This window comes from Squalius cephalus (genome assembly GCF_949319135.1).
Source record: "Squalius cephalus genome assembly, chromosome: 1".
Taxonomy (NCBI): Eukaryota; Metazoa; Chordata; class Actinopteri; order Cypriniformes; family Leuciscidae; genus Squalius; species Squalius cephalus.
The window spans coordinates 43,952,855-43,967,380 of record NC_137122.1 but is presented as its reverse complement, the minus strand read 5'-3'; the positions used below and the strand labels follow the sequence as shown (position 1 = coordinate 43,967,380).

Here is a 14,526-nt window from a genome sequence, read left to right as displayed (position 1 = left end):
AGAGGGTGCGTTAAATTGGACATTATCCCATTATAGTAGAGCTACTCCCCTAACGAAATCCAAATTTTAAGCACTTTTTACTGTGGAATAATTTTTTTATGAAGCTTTAAACTTTACACAATGTCCAATAATCCGCCTAATGTATTTTCTGCCCATTTCGCGGCGCTGTTTCTCAGCTGCCTCAGAGGGTGCGTTCAATTGGACATTATCCCATTATAGTAGAGCTACTCCCCTAACGAAATCCAAATTTTAAGCACTCTTTACTGTGGATTTTTTTTTATGAAGCTTTAAACTTGGTACTTTACACAATGTAAAATAATACGCCTAATGTATTTTCTGCCCATTTCGCGGCGCTGTTTCTCAGCTGCCTCAGAGGGTGCGTTAAATTGGACATTATCCCATTATAGTAGAGCTACTCCCCTAACGAAATCCAAATTTTAAGCACTTTTTACTGTGGAATAATTTTTTTATGAAGCTTTAAACTTTACACAATGTCCAATAATCCGCCTAATGTATTTTCTGCCCATTTCGCGGCGCTGTTTCTCAGCTGCCTCAGAGGGTGCGTTAAATTGGACATTATCCCATTATAGTAGAGCTACTCCTCTAACGAAATCCAAATTTTAAGCACTTTTTACTGTGGAATTTTTTTTTATGAAGCTTTAAACTTGGTACTTTACACAATGTACAATAATACGCCTAATGTGTTTTCTGCCCATTTCGCGGCGCTGTTTCTCAGCTGCCTCAGAGGGTGCGTTAAATTGGACATTATCCCATTATAGTAGAGCTACTCCTCTAACGAAATCCAAATTTTAAGCACTTTTTACTGTAGATTTTTTTTGTATGAATTTTTAAACTTGGCACTTTACACAATGTACAATAATCCGAGAACACACAATCAATCATTTATTGGTACAGGTGCAGCTTAAATAGAAAATCACATGGCATGGACACATGACAAACACAATAATTGGGAGCATACTCATTAACCAATCAATCAATTAACATGACACATTACACAATGCACAAATACGCCTCTTTGTGCATTGTGTTATGTCCTCTGTATAACATTGTGTTATATCTACAGTAAAAACTGCTCAAAATGTGGATTTCATTAGAGGTACAGCTGTCCTATAAGAGGATAATGTCCAATTTAACGCACCCTCTGAGGCGGCCGAGAAACAGCGCCGCCAAATGGGCCTAAGGCGCAATACGGCTCTTTGTGCATTGTGTAATGTGTCAAGTTCAAAGCTTCATAAAACAATAATTCCACAGTAAAAACTGCTCAAAATTTGGATTTCGTTAGAGGTGTAGCTCTACTATAATGTGAAAATGTCCACTTTAACGCACCCTCTGAGGCGGCCGAGAAACAGCGCCACCAAATGGGCCTAAGGCGCAATACGGCTTTGTGCATTGTGTAATGTGTCAAGTTCAAAGCTTCATAAAACAATAATTCCACAGTAAAAACTGCTCAAAATGTGGATTTCGTTAGATGTGTAGCTCTACTATAACGGGATAATGTCCACTTTAACGCACCCTCTGAGGCGGCCGAGAAACAGCGCCGCCAAATGGGCCTAAGGCGCAATACGGCTATTTGTGCATTGTGTAATGTGTCAAGTTCAAAGCTTCATAAAACAATAATTCCACAGTAAAAACTGCTCAAAATTTGGATTTCGTTAGAGGTGTAGCTCTACTATAATGTGAAAATGTCCACTTTAACGCACCCTCTGAGTCGGCCGAGAAACAGCGCCACCAAATGGGCCTAAGGCGCAATACGGCTTTGTGCATTGTGTAAAGTGCCAAGTTCAAAGCTTCATAAAAAAATAATTCCACAGTAAAAACTGCTTAAAATGTGGATGTCGTTAGAGTAGTAGCTCTAGTATAAAGGGATAATGTCCAATTTAACGCACCTCTGAGGCTGCCGAGAAACAGCGCCGCGTATTGGGCAGAAAATGCATTAGGTGGCTCTTTTTGCATTGTGTAAAGTGCCAAGTTCAAAGCTTCATAAAAAAATAATTCCACAGTAAAAACTGCTTGAAATTTGGATTTCGTTAGAGTAATAGCTCTACTATAATGGGATAATGTCCAATTTAACGCACCCTCTGAGGCTGCCGAGAAACAGCGCCGCGAAATGGGCAGAAAATGCATTAGGGCGGCTTTGTGCATTGTGTAAATTGCCAAGTTCAAAGCTTCATAACAAAATAATTCCACAGTAAAAACTGCTTAAAATTTGTATTTCGTTAGAGTAGTAGCTCTACTATAAAGGGATAATGTCCAATTTAACGCACCCTCTGAGGCTGCCGAGAAACAGCGCCTCGAAATGGGCAGAAAATGCATTAGGCGGCTCTTTGTGCATTGTGTAAAGTGCCAAGTTCAAAGCTTCATAAAAAAATTATTCCACAGTAAAAACTACTTAAAATGTGGATGTCGTTAGAGTAGTAGCTCTAGTATAATGGGATAATGTCCAATTTAACGCACCCTCTGAGGCTGCCGAGAAACAGCGCCGCGAAATGGGCTGAAAATGCATTAGGCGGCTCTTTGTGCATTGTGTAAAGTGCCAAGTTCAAAGCTTCATAAAAAAATAATTCCACAGTAAAAACTGCTTAAAATTTGGATTTCATTAGAGGAGCAGCTCTACTATAAAGGAATAATGTCCAATTTAACGCACCCTCTGAGGCTGCCGAGAAACAGCGCCGCGAAATGGGCAGAAAATGCATTAGGCGGCTCTTTGTGCATTGTGTAAAGTGCCAAGTTCAAAGCTTCATAACAAAATAATTCTACAGTAAAAACTGCTTAAAATTTGGATTTGGTTAGCGTAGTAGCTCTACTATAATGGGATAATGTCCAATTTAACGCACCCTCTGAGGCTGCCGAGAAACAACGCCGCGAAATGGGCAGAAAATGAATTAGGCGGCTCTTTGTGCATTGTGTAAAGTGCCAAGTTCAAAGCTTCATAACAAAATAATTCCACAGTAAAAACTGCTTAAAATTGGGATTTCATTAGAGGAGTAGCTCTAGTATAATGGGATAATGTCCAATTTAACGCACCCTCTGAGGCTGCCGAGAAACAGCGCCGCGTATTGGGCAGAAAATGCATTAGGCGGCTCTTTTTGCATTGTGTAAAGTGCCAAGTTCAAAGCTTCATAAAAATTTTATTCCACAGTAAAAGCTGCTTAAAATTTGGATTTCGTTAGAGTTGTAGCTCTACTATAAAGGGATAATGTCCAATTTAACGCACCCTCTGAGGCTGCCGAGAAACAGCGCCGCGAATTGGGCAGACAATGCATTAGGCGGCTCTTTGTGCATTGTGTAAAGTGCCAAGTTCAAAGCTTCATAAAAAAATAATTCCACAGTAAACACCAGTGGCGTAGGCAGAAATTGTATTTTGGGCGGGCCAGTGAAAAAGTGAGTGGGCCAATAGTTTTTCCTAGAAAAAGAATTACTTAAATAATAATTAAACCTTAGAGAGTAGAAAAAAATAATAGATAAACTGCAAAAACAGTTACACCTTTATTTTGCAATATTGGGCAAAGGCAATAACAAAACACTGTCTAATAATCATCATGTTCAACCATCAGAGCTCAATAAAGGCTGGACAAACCACCAGCATAGACAATAACCTGTCTATTTTATTCAGGCTAGTCAGCAGTGCAAAGACAGTTCACCTGAAAATAAAGTAGGCTAAAAGTAAAAGAAATTAAAATAATGAAAAATATCAGCAGAGCACGGTTTGAAATGAATAACAACACACTCCTCAATTTCTGATAAATCAACCATATACAATGCAATCAGCCTGGTGGAAATTAAGCTTTTGTGCCCAAAAAATTGCAACTAATTTAAACTAAACAATGTACAGTAGGCTAGCCTATAAGGCATTCAGCTATACTGTACACAACACACCACTAACTTAAGGCGAGACAGGTGAATAGGGTAACATTTTAAAATAATAGATATTACCATAAAACTTCCTCAGTTGTTCTGGAGAATGACAAACAACTAATTTTGAGAAAACAGCATTTAAAGATTTGTAATGTAAAAAATCATACTTTTTTAGCAGAAACAACTATTTACAGACACAATATCTTATCAAATCATCAGCAACAACAATACAAACCACCTAAAATACATAAAAACTTATAACACAGCATTTATGGCCAACAACTGAACAGAACCCCAGTCAAAAACACACATCAAAATGTCAGAGCACGTCACGTGATGCATCTGAACGAATCACGTTGTCAGAAATTGACATCAGCCAATGAGATTTCGCTTTTAGAGTTAAATGCCCCATTGTACTTTCACGATTGGTTGCTGATTAAAGGAAATTACCATATTTGGATCCGACAGCATTGTGTACAGGAGAAAGTAGAGAGCTTTTCAACGGTGTTTGTGTTATGACAGGTGCAGACAGCGATCGCGGAGCAGCATATTGATTAACAACGCCAACTTTTGTTGAATTTAGGAGAAATATACAGACGCAAATAGACAAAATGTAGTAAAATAAAGACCTAAATGTGTATTTTGGATTTTTTTTTTTCACCACAAGTCTGAAATAAGGCATTGAAGAAAACAAATAGCCCAAAATCTTAAAATTGACCAGTGAAAAAAAACCCCGATGTTTTTGCCGTGTCTCGCCTTAAATCACTTCACGGGCAAAAATTAAGGAAATTAGTTAAACAACTGGCCTACCTTTGTTGTTTTCATTCTACAAAACAAGATGCAAGTGCCTGGGTTTAGTATTAAAAACAGAAATGATCTCATCATAGTCCAAAGAGTCACAGAGTTATTTTTCAAAGAACTAAAGGCCGCCAGAGCCCGCCGCCTAGAGAGTCTTCCTGTCGGACTCGGAGTCGGAACCCCTAGCAACCATAGCAACCAATTACGTTCCGGAGGGAGGCTTTCACGCATTTTATTCGGAAAAAGAATTAAACACACACACCAGTCAACAATAAATCAGGTTTATATTAATATATTTTCTTAAATACATTTGAATAATAAAAATAAACTAAAAATGTATTTTGATCAAACTTGCCTGGGCGGGCCAGTGAGTTATGTGGGCGGGCCAGTGCCGCCCTGGCCCATTACTGGCTACGCGCCTGGTAAACACTGCTTAAAATGTGGATTTCATTAGAGGAGTAGCTCTACTGTGATAGGATAATGTCCACTTTAACGCACCCTCTGAGGCTGCCGAGAAACAGCGCCGCGAAATGGGCAGAAAATGCATTAGGCGGCTTTGTGCATTGTGTAAAGTGCCAAGTTCAAAGCTTCATAAAAAAATAATTCCACAGTAAAAACTGCTTAACATTTGGATTTCGTTAGAGTAGTAGCTCTAGTATAATGGGATAATGTCCAATTTAACGCACCCTCTGAGGCTGCCGAGAAACAGCGCCGCGAAATGGGCTGAAAATGCATTAGGCGGCTCTTTGTGCATTGTGTAAAGTGCCAAGTTCAAAGCTTCATAACAAAATAATTCCACAGTAAAAACTGCTTAAAATTTGGATTTCGTTAGAGTAGTAGCTCTACTATAATGGGATAATGTCCAATTTAACGCACCCTCTGAGGCTGCCGAGAAACAGCGCCGCGAAATGGGCAGAAAATGCATTAGGCGGCTTTGTGCATTGTGTAAAGTGCCAAGTTCAAAGCTTCATAAAAAAATATTTCCACAGTAAAAACTGCTTAAAATTTGGATTTCGTTAGAGTAGTAACTCTACTATAATGGGATAATGTCCAATTTAACGCACCCTCTGAGGCTGCCGAGAAACAGCGCCGCGAAATGGGCAGAAAATGCACTAGGCGGCTCTTTGTGCATTGTGTAAAGTGCCAAGTTCAAAGCTTCATAAAAAAATAATTCCACAGTAAAAACTGATTAAAATGTGGATGTCGTTAGAGTAGTAGCTCTAGTATAAAGGGATAATGTCCAATTTAACGCACCCTCAGAGGCTGCCGAGAAACAGCGCCGCGTATTGGGCAGAAAATGCATTAGGCGGTTCTTTGTGCATTGTGTAAAGTGCCAAGTTCAAAGCTTCATAAAAAAATAATTCCACAGTAAAAACTGCTTAAAATGTGGATGTCGTTAGAGTAGTAGCTCTAGTATAAAGGGATAATGTCCAATTTAACGCACCCTCTGAGGCTGCCGAGAAACAGCGCCGCGTATTGGGCAGAAAATGCATTAGGTGGCTCTTTTTGCATTGTGTAAAGTGCCAAGTTCAAAGCTTCATAAGAAAATAATTCCACAGTAAAAACTGCTTGAAATTTGGATTTCGTCAGAGTAGTGGCTCTACTATAATGGGATAATGTCCAATTTAACGCACCCTCTGAGGCTGCCGAGAAACAGCGCCGCGAAATGGGCAGAAAATGCATTAGGCGGCTCTTTGTGCATTGTGTAAAGTGCCAAGTTCAAAGCTTCATAAAAAAATAATTCCACAGTAAAAACTGATTAAAATGTGGATGTCGTTAGAGTAGTGGCTCTACTATAATGGGATAATGTCCAATTTAACGCACCCTCTGAGGCTGCCGAGAAACAGCGCCGCAAAATGGGCAGAAAATGCATTAGGCGGCTTTGTGCATTGTGTAAAGTGCCAAGTTCAAAGCTTCATAAAAAAATAATTCCACAGTAAAAACTGCTTAAAATTTGGATTTCATTAGAGGAGCAGCTCTACTATAATGGGATAGTGTCCAATTTAACGCACCCTCTGAGGCTGCCGAGAAACAGCGCCGCGAAATGGGCAGAAAATGCATTAGGCGGCTCTTTGTGCATTGTGTAAAGTGCCAAGTTCAAAGCTTCATAACAAAATAATTCTACAGTAAAAACTGCTTAAAATTTGGATTTCGTTAGAGTAGTAGCTCTACTATAAAGGAATAATGCCCAATTTAACGCACCCTCTGAGGCTGCCGAGAAACAGCGCCACGAATTGGGCAGAAAATGCATTAGGTGGCTCTTTGTGCATTGTGTAAAGTGGCAAGTTCAAAGCTTCATAAAAAAATAATTCCACAGTAAAAACTGCTTAAAATTTGGATTTCGTTAGAGTAATAGCACTACTATAATGGGATAATGACCAATTTAACGCACCCTCTGAGGCTGCCGAGAAACAGCGCCGCGAAATGGGCAGAAAATGCATTAGGCGGCTTTGTGCATTGTGTAAAGTGCCAAGTTCAAAGCTTCATAAAAAAATAATTCCACAGTAAAAACTGCTTAAAATTTGGATTTCCTTAGAGGAGCAGCTCTACTATAATGGGATAATGTCCAATTTAACGCACCCTCTGAGGCTGCCGAGAAACAGCGCCGCGAAATGGGCAGAAAATGCATTAGGCGGCTCTTTGTGCATTGTGTAAAGTGCCAAGTTCAAAGCTTCATAACAAAATAATTCTACAGTAAAAACTGCTTAAAATTTGGATTTCGTTAGAGTAGTAGCTCTACTGTAATGGAATAATGCCCAATTTAACGCACCCTCTGAGGATGCCGAGAAACAGCGCCGCGAAATGGGCAGAAAATGCATTAGGCGGCTTTGTGCATTGTGTAAAGTGCCAAGTTCAAAGCTTCATAAAAAAATATTTCCACAGTAAAAACTGCTTAAAATTTGGATTTCGTTAGAGTAGTAACTCTACTATAATGGAATAATGCCCAATTTAACGCACCCTCTGAGGCTGCCGAGAAACAGCGCCGCGAAATGGGCAGAAAATGCATTAGGCGGCTCTTTGTGCATTGTGTAAAGTGCCAAGTTCAAAGCTTCATAAAAAAATTATTCCGCTGTAAAAACTGCTTAAAATGTGGATGTCGTTAAGAGTAGTAGCTCTAGTATAATGGGATAATGTCCAATTTAACGCACCCTCTGAAGCTGCCGAAAAACAGCGCCGCATATTGGGCAGAAAATGCATTAGGTGGCTCTTTTTGCATTGTGTAAAGTGCCAAGTTCAAAGCTTCATAAAAAAATAATTCCACAGTAAAAACTGCTTAAAATTTGGATTTCGTTAGAGGAGCAGCTCTACTATAATGGGATAATGTCCAATTTAACGCACCCTCTGAGGCTGACAATGTGATAACTCTTCTGTATTGTCAGATGTGGTCCATAACTTTAAAATGTACAGTAACCATGCAATTTCTCTTTCAAGTCAATTCAATTTAATTCATACATTCATTTGTATAATGCTTCTCACAATACATATAATTTCAAAGCAGCTTTACAGAAAATGCATGTTTCTATATTACAAAATCACAATAGGATTTTATGAGATATCAGAAAGTACATTTATAAGATTGCACAAATTATTTAGAAATATCATACATGCATTTAAAGCAATGATAAAATTATCTTTATTTAATTTTTTTATAATCATCCATCTTTGATGTTCTGGAGTCCTTGCATGGGGTCTCCACAAGTCTTCATAAGAGGCTGGATCCAAGCTGGAGCATAATCTCTGGTTACCCTGTGAAATTTTAATTTGTAATAATAATAATAAAAAAAAGTATTCTATTTATTTTTTAAATAGATTCAAATTATGTTATTTGCAATAATTAAAGAATGATGTAGGCCTAATTATATTTTTACAGTCATTTTATGCTATAATTATTTGTTATTTACCTTTCAAAATAGTGTATTATTCTTTTCTGAAAATAGATAGGCCAACAAGATAACAGGGTCCCTAAAAAGTGTAAATAAGAGAAAAACCACATGGTCCCTAAACTGAGCTGATGATATACAAATAATTAAAGAATACTGTAGCCTAATTATACTTATGTGCCTTTATATTTTTAAAGTCCGTTTTCGCTGATATATCAGTGTTATTTGCATTTAAACATCGTTTATTAATATTTTATTCTGAAAATAAACACAAAAGTAACACAATCCCTTTAAAAAACGCGAAAAATAGAAAAACCGCACGGTCCCTAAGTTGAGCGTCAATAAGAAGCCAGCAAACGCGGAAGTTCGCGTCATTTAAGGTGGAACGGATAGCGTCAATAAGAAGCTGCGAATAAGAAGCTGGATTCAGCCTCGTCTTTTCTCAAGTAATCGCACAAGTAGTGTTTAGACCGTGGGAAAAGACACCAAAACAATGCCACCTAACCTCAGGCAAGTAATGTCATAGCTTTCAAAAAAAAAAAAAAAAAAAAAAACTTAAGAGAAAAACAATTCGTAAAATCATACATTGTTAAATGTATAGAGCCTATACTATATTATAAATTATAATTTTACTTAATCTGTTATAGCTTATGTGGTGTGACCTATATTTGAATAAATATCCTAGTTATGTCAAAAAATGAATGACAAAAAATCTTGTTTAAAAAAAACAGAGAAAATAAACCTTCCATTTACTAAAAAAACAAACAAGCAACCAAAAAAACAGACTAATATATTGTCAGATATATGTTATCAAATATAATTTATTGTTTTAATAAATATAGGCTATTATCCATATGGTAATGCAAATCCACAAAGGGGCATCCTACCACTGATCTATATAGAATGACATTATAATGTCATTATATAGATCAGTGCATCCTACCTGCTATATTCCCTGCAGAAATATAGGCCTAGCTATATTGTACATAGTAAAGTATTATGTTGATCATATTACCTTATTTTAATTTTTGTTGATTTGCCTGGTAAAATTATATAGGAATTATCTTAATAATTCTGCAATATTAATCTTGTATTGCATTTGCATTGGCAATACGCATAGGCTAGTACTGGCTTAATATTCCAATTTGCAATGTTGCTATCCATCTCACCATCTGTCATATATGCACGCCTCCTAATTGTGTTTCATAATGGATCGTTTAATCTGCTTCCTGTCAGGTATTATGGTAGATTTCGTAGTGATGTTATTAACATTTATACTATCATTCCTGTGATTGTGTAGCTGCACTGGGGACGTTAGAGTTTGAACTGAGGTATGAGAGAGCAACCAGTTCACTCCACTGTACCATCATCAGAGCCAAGGTAACGTCCATCTCACACCTCTGCAGTTCACTACACACTCACACCTATCTGTGACTCACACTGCAAAAACCTGCAGGTGATTTACCCTTTAGCAGTTTGTTCTACTTCAACAGGGCTCCTTTGTTTCTATATATATATTTTTATGTAGCATTCCTGTCCATTAAAACGGCTTGTTTTTTGTTTAGGGTCTGAAACCCATGGATTTTAATGGCCTGGCAGATCCGTATGTCAAACTTCATCTTCTACCAGGAGCCTGCAAGGTGAGATCCTGTTTGGAGTAATTAAACATTTTATGCATAAAGTTCACTATAAGGGACAGATTTGTATTTGTTATTTGAACCATTCAGGGCAGGGGTGTAGTTTGCGGGGGGTGTGGGGGAGGTAACCCACCAATAACCAAAACTAGCACCTATCACAACATAAAATGTGCGACCCATTTGATTCTATCGAGAACTTACTACTCAATACGCAATGGAGAAAGTCAAACATAATCTAAAACAGCCACATAAAGACTGATGAGAAGAGAAGAAAACATCATGTTGCATCAATTAGAAAGCTTTTTAATGACCACCCTTATTCTAGCAACAGTTATTGTGGTAAATTTTTGTCTTGTAGAATTTATGATAGAAAATCTATGCGAGAGATCACATAGCCGAAATCATTAAAGGTGCCCTAGAATTTGAAATTGAATTTATCTTGGCATAGTTAAATAACAAGAGTTCAGTACATGTACATGACATACAGTGAGTCTCAAACACCATTGTTTTCTCCTTCTTATTTAAATCTCGTTTTTGAAAAACACCCCTGAAAAATAGGTAAATCTCCACAAAACACCGACTGTGACGCAACAGTCGGGATCATTAATATGTACGCCTCCAACAATTTGCATATGCCAGCCCATGTTCAAGGCCAGGCGGAACTCAAGCCGAATCATCGTCCGAATCATTTTTCCTCTCGAGACATCATGGCTTGCAAACGAGCGAAGCATGGCAGTTGCTCAGTGTTTGAACACAAAGGTATTTTTCAGTTCCTTCATCTGAGCCTCTGAAGAACCAGTGGGTTGTGTGAATGTCTGATGTGTAATTGTTCAAGTTCAGACAGATAATCTTTCTCTCAAAGTCGTTCAATACTGTTTATGCATCAGTAAATCAAGCCAGTGACTAAACGATCAACTTCACGTCGTTTCTCTTAGTAGGATGAAAATAATCTTACTTAAACTGTGATTAATATACAGATAGCGATTAAAGAACGATCCCTTTCCAGTCGCCCAAGCTGTCAATCACACAGCGCGAGTTTATCTGGACACTTGCCAAAACTCGTTATGAAATCAATGACGCTGTTACACTGCACAACGAAGCTCTTACTGTACGTACATCTTGTTTGCATTGGTGAAATCATTAGTGAGAGTGCAGAAACTGCGTTGCAATGATAAGATCTTCATTCACGTGATCAACAGGCTTACACTGAAGTCTCACAGCAGCCAATCACAGCAGTGGGCGTTTACACTGAAGTCTCACAGCAGACACGCCCCTTCAAACAGAGTGTTCAAATCAGAGGCTAAAATCAGGCTAGGAAAAATGCCTTTTATTTCTAAATTATAACAAATTTTGATCTAAAAAACATACTAACATTATAAGTGCACCCCAGGAAACATTCTAAAATAATAAAATAATCCATGCAATGGCACCTTTAAGAGCCTGCTGAACTGTTACGGAGTGGGAAATAAACAATTTCATTATAAGAAAATGTTAAGTAAAGTTAATTTGACTTCCCATGGCACTTTTAAGTAGATAATTATCACAAAATTATCATATGGTACCCTGGACCACAAAACCAGTCATAAGTCGCACGGGTATATTTGTGGCAATAGCCAATAATACATTGTATGGGTCAAAATTATAGATTTTTCTTTTATGCCAAAACACATTAGGATATTAAGTAAAGACCATGTTCCATGAGGATATTTTGTAAATTTCCTACCGTAAATATATATAAAAAATATTTTTGTGAGTGAATGCAGCACAATCGCGGACATAAATGGACAACTTTGAAGGCGATTTTCTCAATGTTTTGATTTTTTTGCAGCCTCAGATTCCAGATTTTCAAATAGTTGTATCTCGGCCAAATATTGTCCTATCCTAACAAACCATACATCAATGGAAATCTTATTTACTCAGCTTTTAGATGATGTATGAATCTCAATGTCAAAAAATTGACCCTTGTGACTGGTTTTGTGGTCCAGGGTCACATATATCCTATGTAAACAAGTAATAGGTAACTAGGCTATTACTTTATTGCAGTTACGTCATAAACCAACTATGCATTAGTGGATAATAGGTAAGACACCACTAAAGACCATTTTGCAAAAATAAATAAAAAAATTAAATCTAATGAGGGAGCATACCCTGGGACTCTGTTCACACTTCAACCCCCCAACCAAATCTATGCCCTTGATTCATAGTTGTTATGTATCATCCAAACCACCTTGCTCTCTGACCTAAACAACCTAATTATGTATGATTTTACTCTTTAAACACTATGCCCCCCCAAAAAAGGACACCCGAACAGCAAACCCATATGTGCTTGTTGAACATTTAATCTCAAAACTGTGGGAAAAAATGAAGAGTTGATCTTTCCTAACTGATGCCTCTTTTCTAGAGAGACTTTCTATTAGATGTTGGAGCAGGTACGCAGGGATTTGTTCCCATTCGGACAAAAGAGCATCAGAGAGGCATTGATGTTGGGTGATGGGGCCTGACTCACAGTCGGCGTTCCAATTCATCCCAGTAGTGTTCAATGGGATTCAGGTTTAGGCTTTGTGCCTGTCACGTTTTTCTACACCATTTCATTATAGATCTTGCTTTGTGCACAGTATTATCATGCTGGAACAGAAAAGCACGCTCCTCAGACCGTTCCAAAAATCATCTTCAGTTGAGTCGTTAAGGAGTCTAGCCAAAAACATAAATTAGAAGGGGATGTCAACATATTTTTTGGCCATATTGTGTTTTATTGATGAGAGTACAATTTAAAAATGATAAAACCTGACAAAGTGGTGACACATTAAGTACATTTAATCCAGAAACAACTGCTACTAAAAATGTTTTATAGGTTTTAAATTTGGCATTAGTTAGATATTTTTGTATGGAAGTAGCCAGTTGAATTGCACTACTTGGAAAAAAAATAGGCATTGCATTAACCATGTTTGCATTTTAATGCATTGTATTTTTAGGGCTTGCATTTTTATGGACTGAAATTCAACATGGTTGAATATTTAAGCTGTAAATATTTCAATTCAAAACATTTCAAACACATTTTCATTATTAAAAATTCAATAATCTATATTCACCTTTCATATTTCACTTCCAAAATATTCAAACTGTTTAAAAATACAACCTATAATATCCATTTTAATACCTATTTTAATCCATTTTAATCACCTATAATATCCGGTCCATTTTATTTCGCTTTGCAAATTCGCTTCCACAAATTCAGTGGTTCAAATTCCACAGTAAATTCAGCATTGACATCCAGGAACTGCAGGAAAAGCAGTAGATTGCCGAGCATACTCTCCATCTGAATGTAGCCTAAATATAAAATTGGCTTGAAATTGGACATTCGCACATTTAGGGACCGTCTAAGTTGCATACAACATTGGCATACACGTTTCTAACTTCAATAGCAAACTTCAATTTATTTGAATAAATATAAAAAATATAAAGGGTGCGCATTATGCCTGACACTAAATGAACACTGTACAGTTGGTTTTATGACTGTAAGTCGTTCTATTCAAATGCTATTGAAGTTAGAAACGTGTATACCAATGTCGTATACACTTTATAGAGAGAATGTCCCTAAATGTGCGAATGTCCAATGTCAAGCCAACTTTGTGCCAATAATATCACTGGGAAATGCTCAGCATTAAACTTTGCGCGTTAAGGTCATATTCTGAGTCCATCTGCTTGCCTGTGAGTTTTTTTTTTTTTTTATATCACTGTATTAGTACATTAAGCTACGTTAAGTGTTTTATATATCCAGCAGGGGAATCCTGAAGTATTGAGGGAAACCCTAGTAGCCTACTGCATGCAGCACATCGCTGCAATATAAAGTTAAGGCAACTAAACAACCAAGATAAATATACAGTATGTCAACCTCAAATGTAACATTGGATCTGTACATCCGCATTGGGGGAATAACATTATAATCTCATTTACGGTAGAGAAAAATGCTTGTAGTCTACACAGGAAAAGTAACCCTGAAGACACTGAATTTAACATAAAAAAGCCATCATAATAATCACAAATAGACTTACATTGCTGACGTGAGTTTTTATGAATGAATGGCTTGCTCTAACTGTTGCTCGGTCTTCGTCAACAACACGCGCTTTTGCACCACCTGATGGAATATTTTAGAAGTGAAATATGAAAGGTGAATATGGATTATTGAATTTTTAATAATGAAAATGTGTTTGAAATGTTTTGAATTGAAATATTTACAGCTGAAATATTCAACCATGTTGAGTTTCAGCCCATAAAAATGCAAGCCCTACAAATACAATGCTTTAAAATGCAAGCATGGTTAATGCAATGCATAT

The 14,526-nt window shown here is 37.3% G+C and overlaps 1 protein-coding gene across 1 annotated transcript in view; it reads left to right on the top strand.

Annotated features, from left to right (window-relative positions):
• The window catches only part of doc2a (double C2-like domains, alpha), a 41,681-nt gene that overhangs the window by 8,573 nt on the left and 18,582 nt on the right, over positions 1–14,526 (top strand). Inside the window, exons 3-4 of the mRNA XM_079847987.1 lie at positions 9,856–9,935; positions 10,121–10,195. Of these exons, the coding sequence (XP_079704113.1) occupies positions 9,856–9,935; positions 10,121–10,195 (155 nt within the window). The remainder of the gene's footprint in view (positions 1–9,855; positions 9,936–10,120; positions 10,196–14,526) is intronic.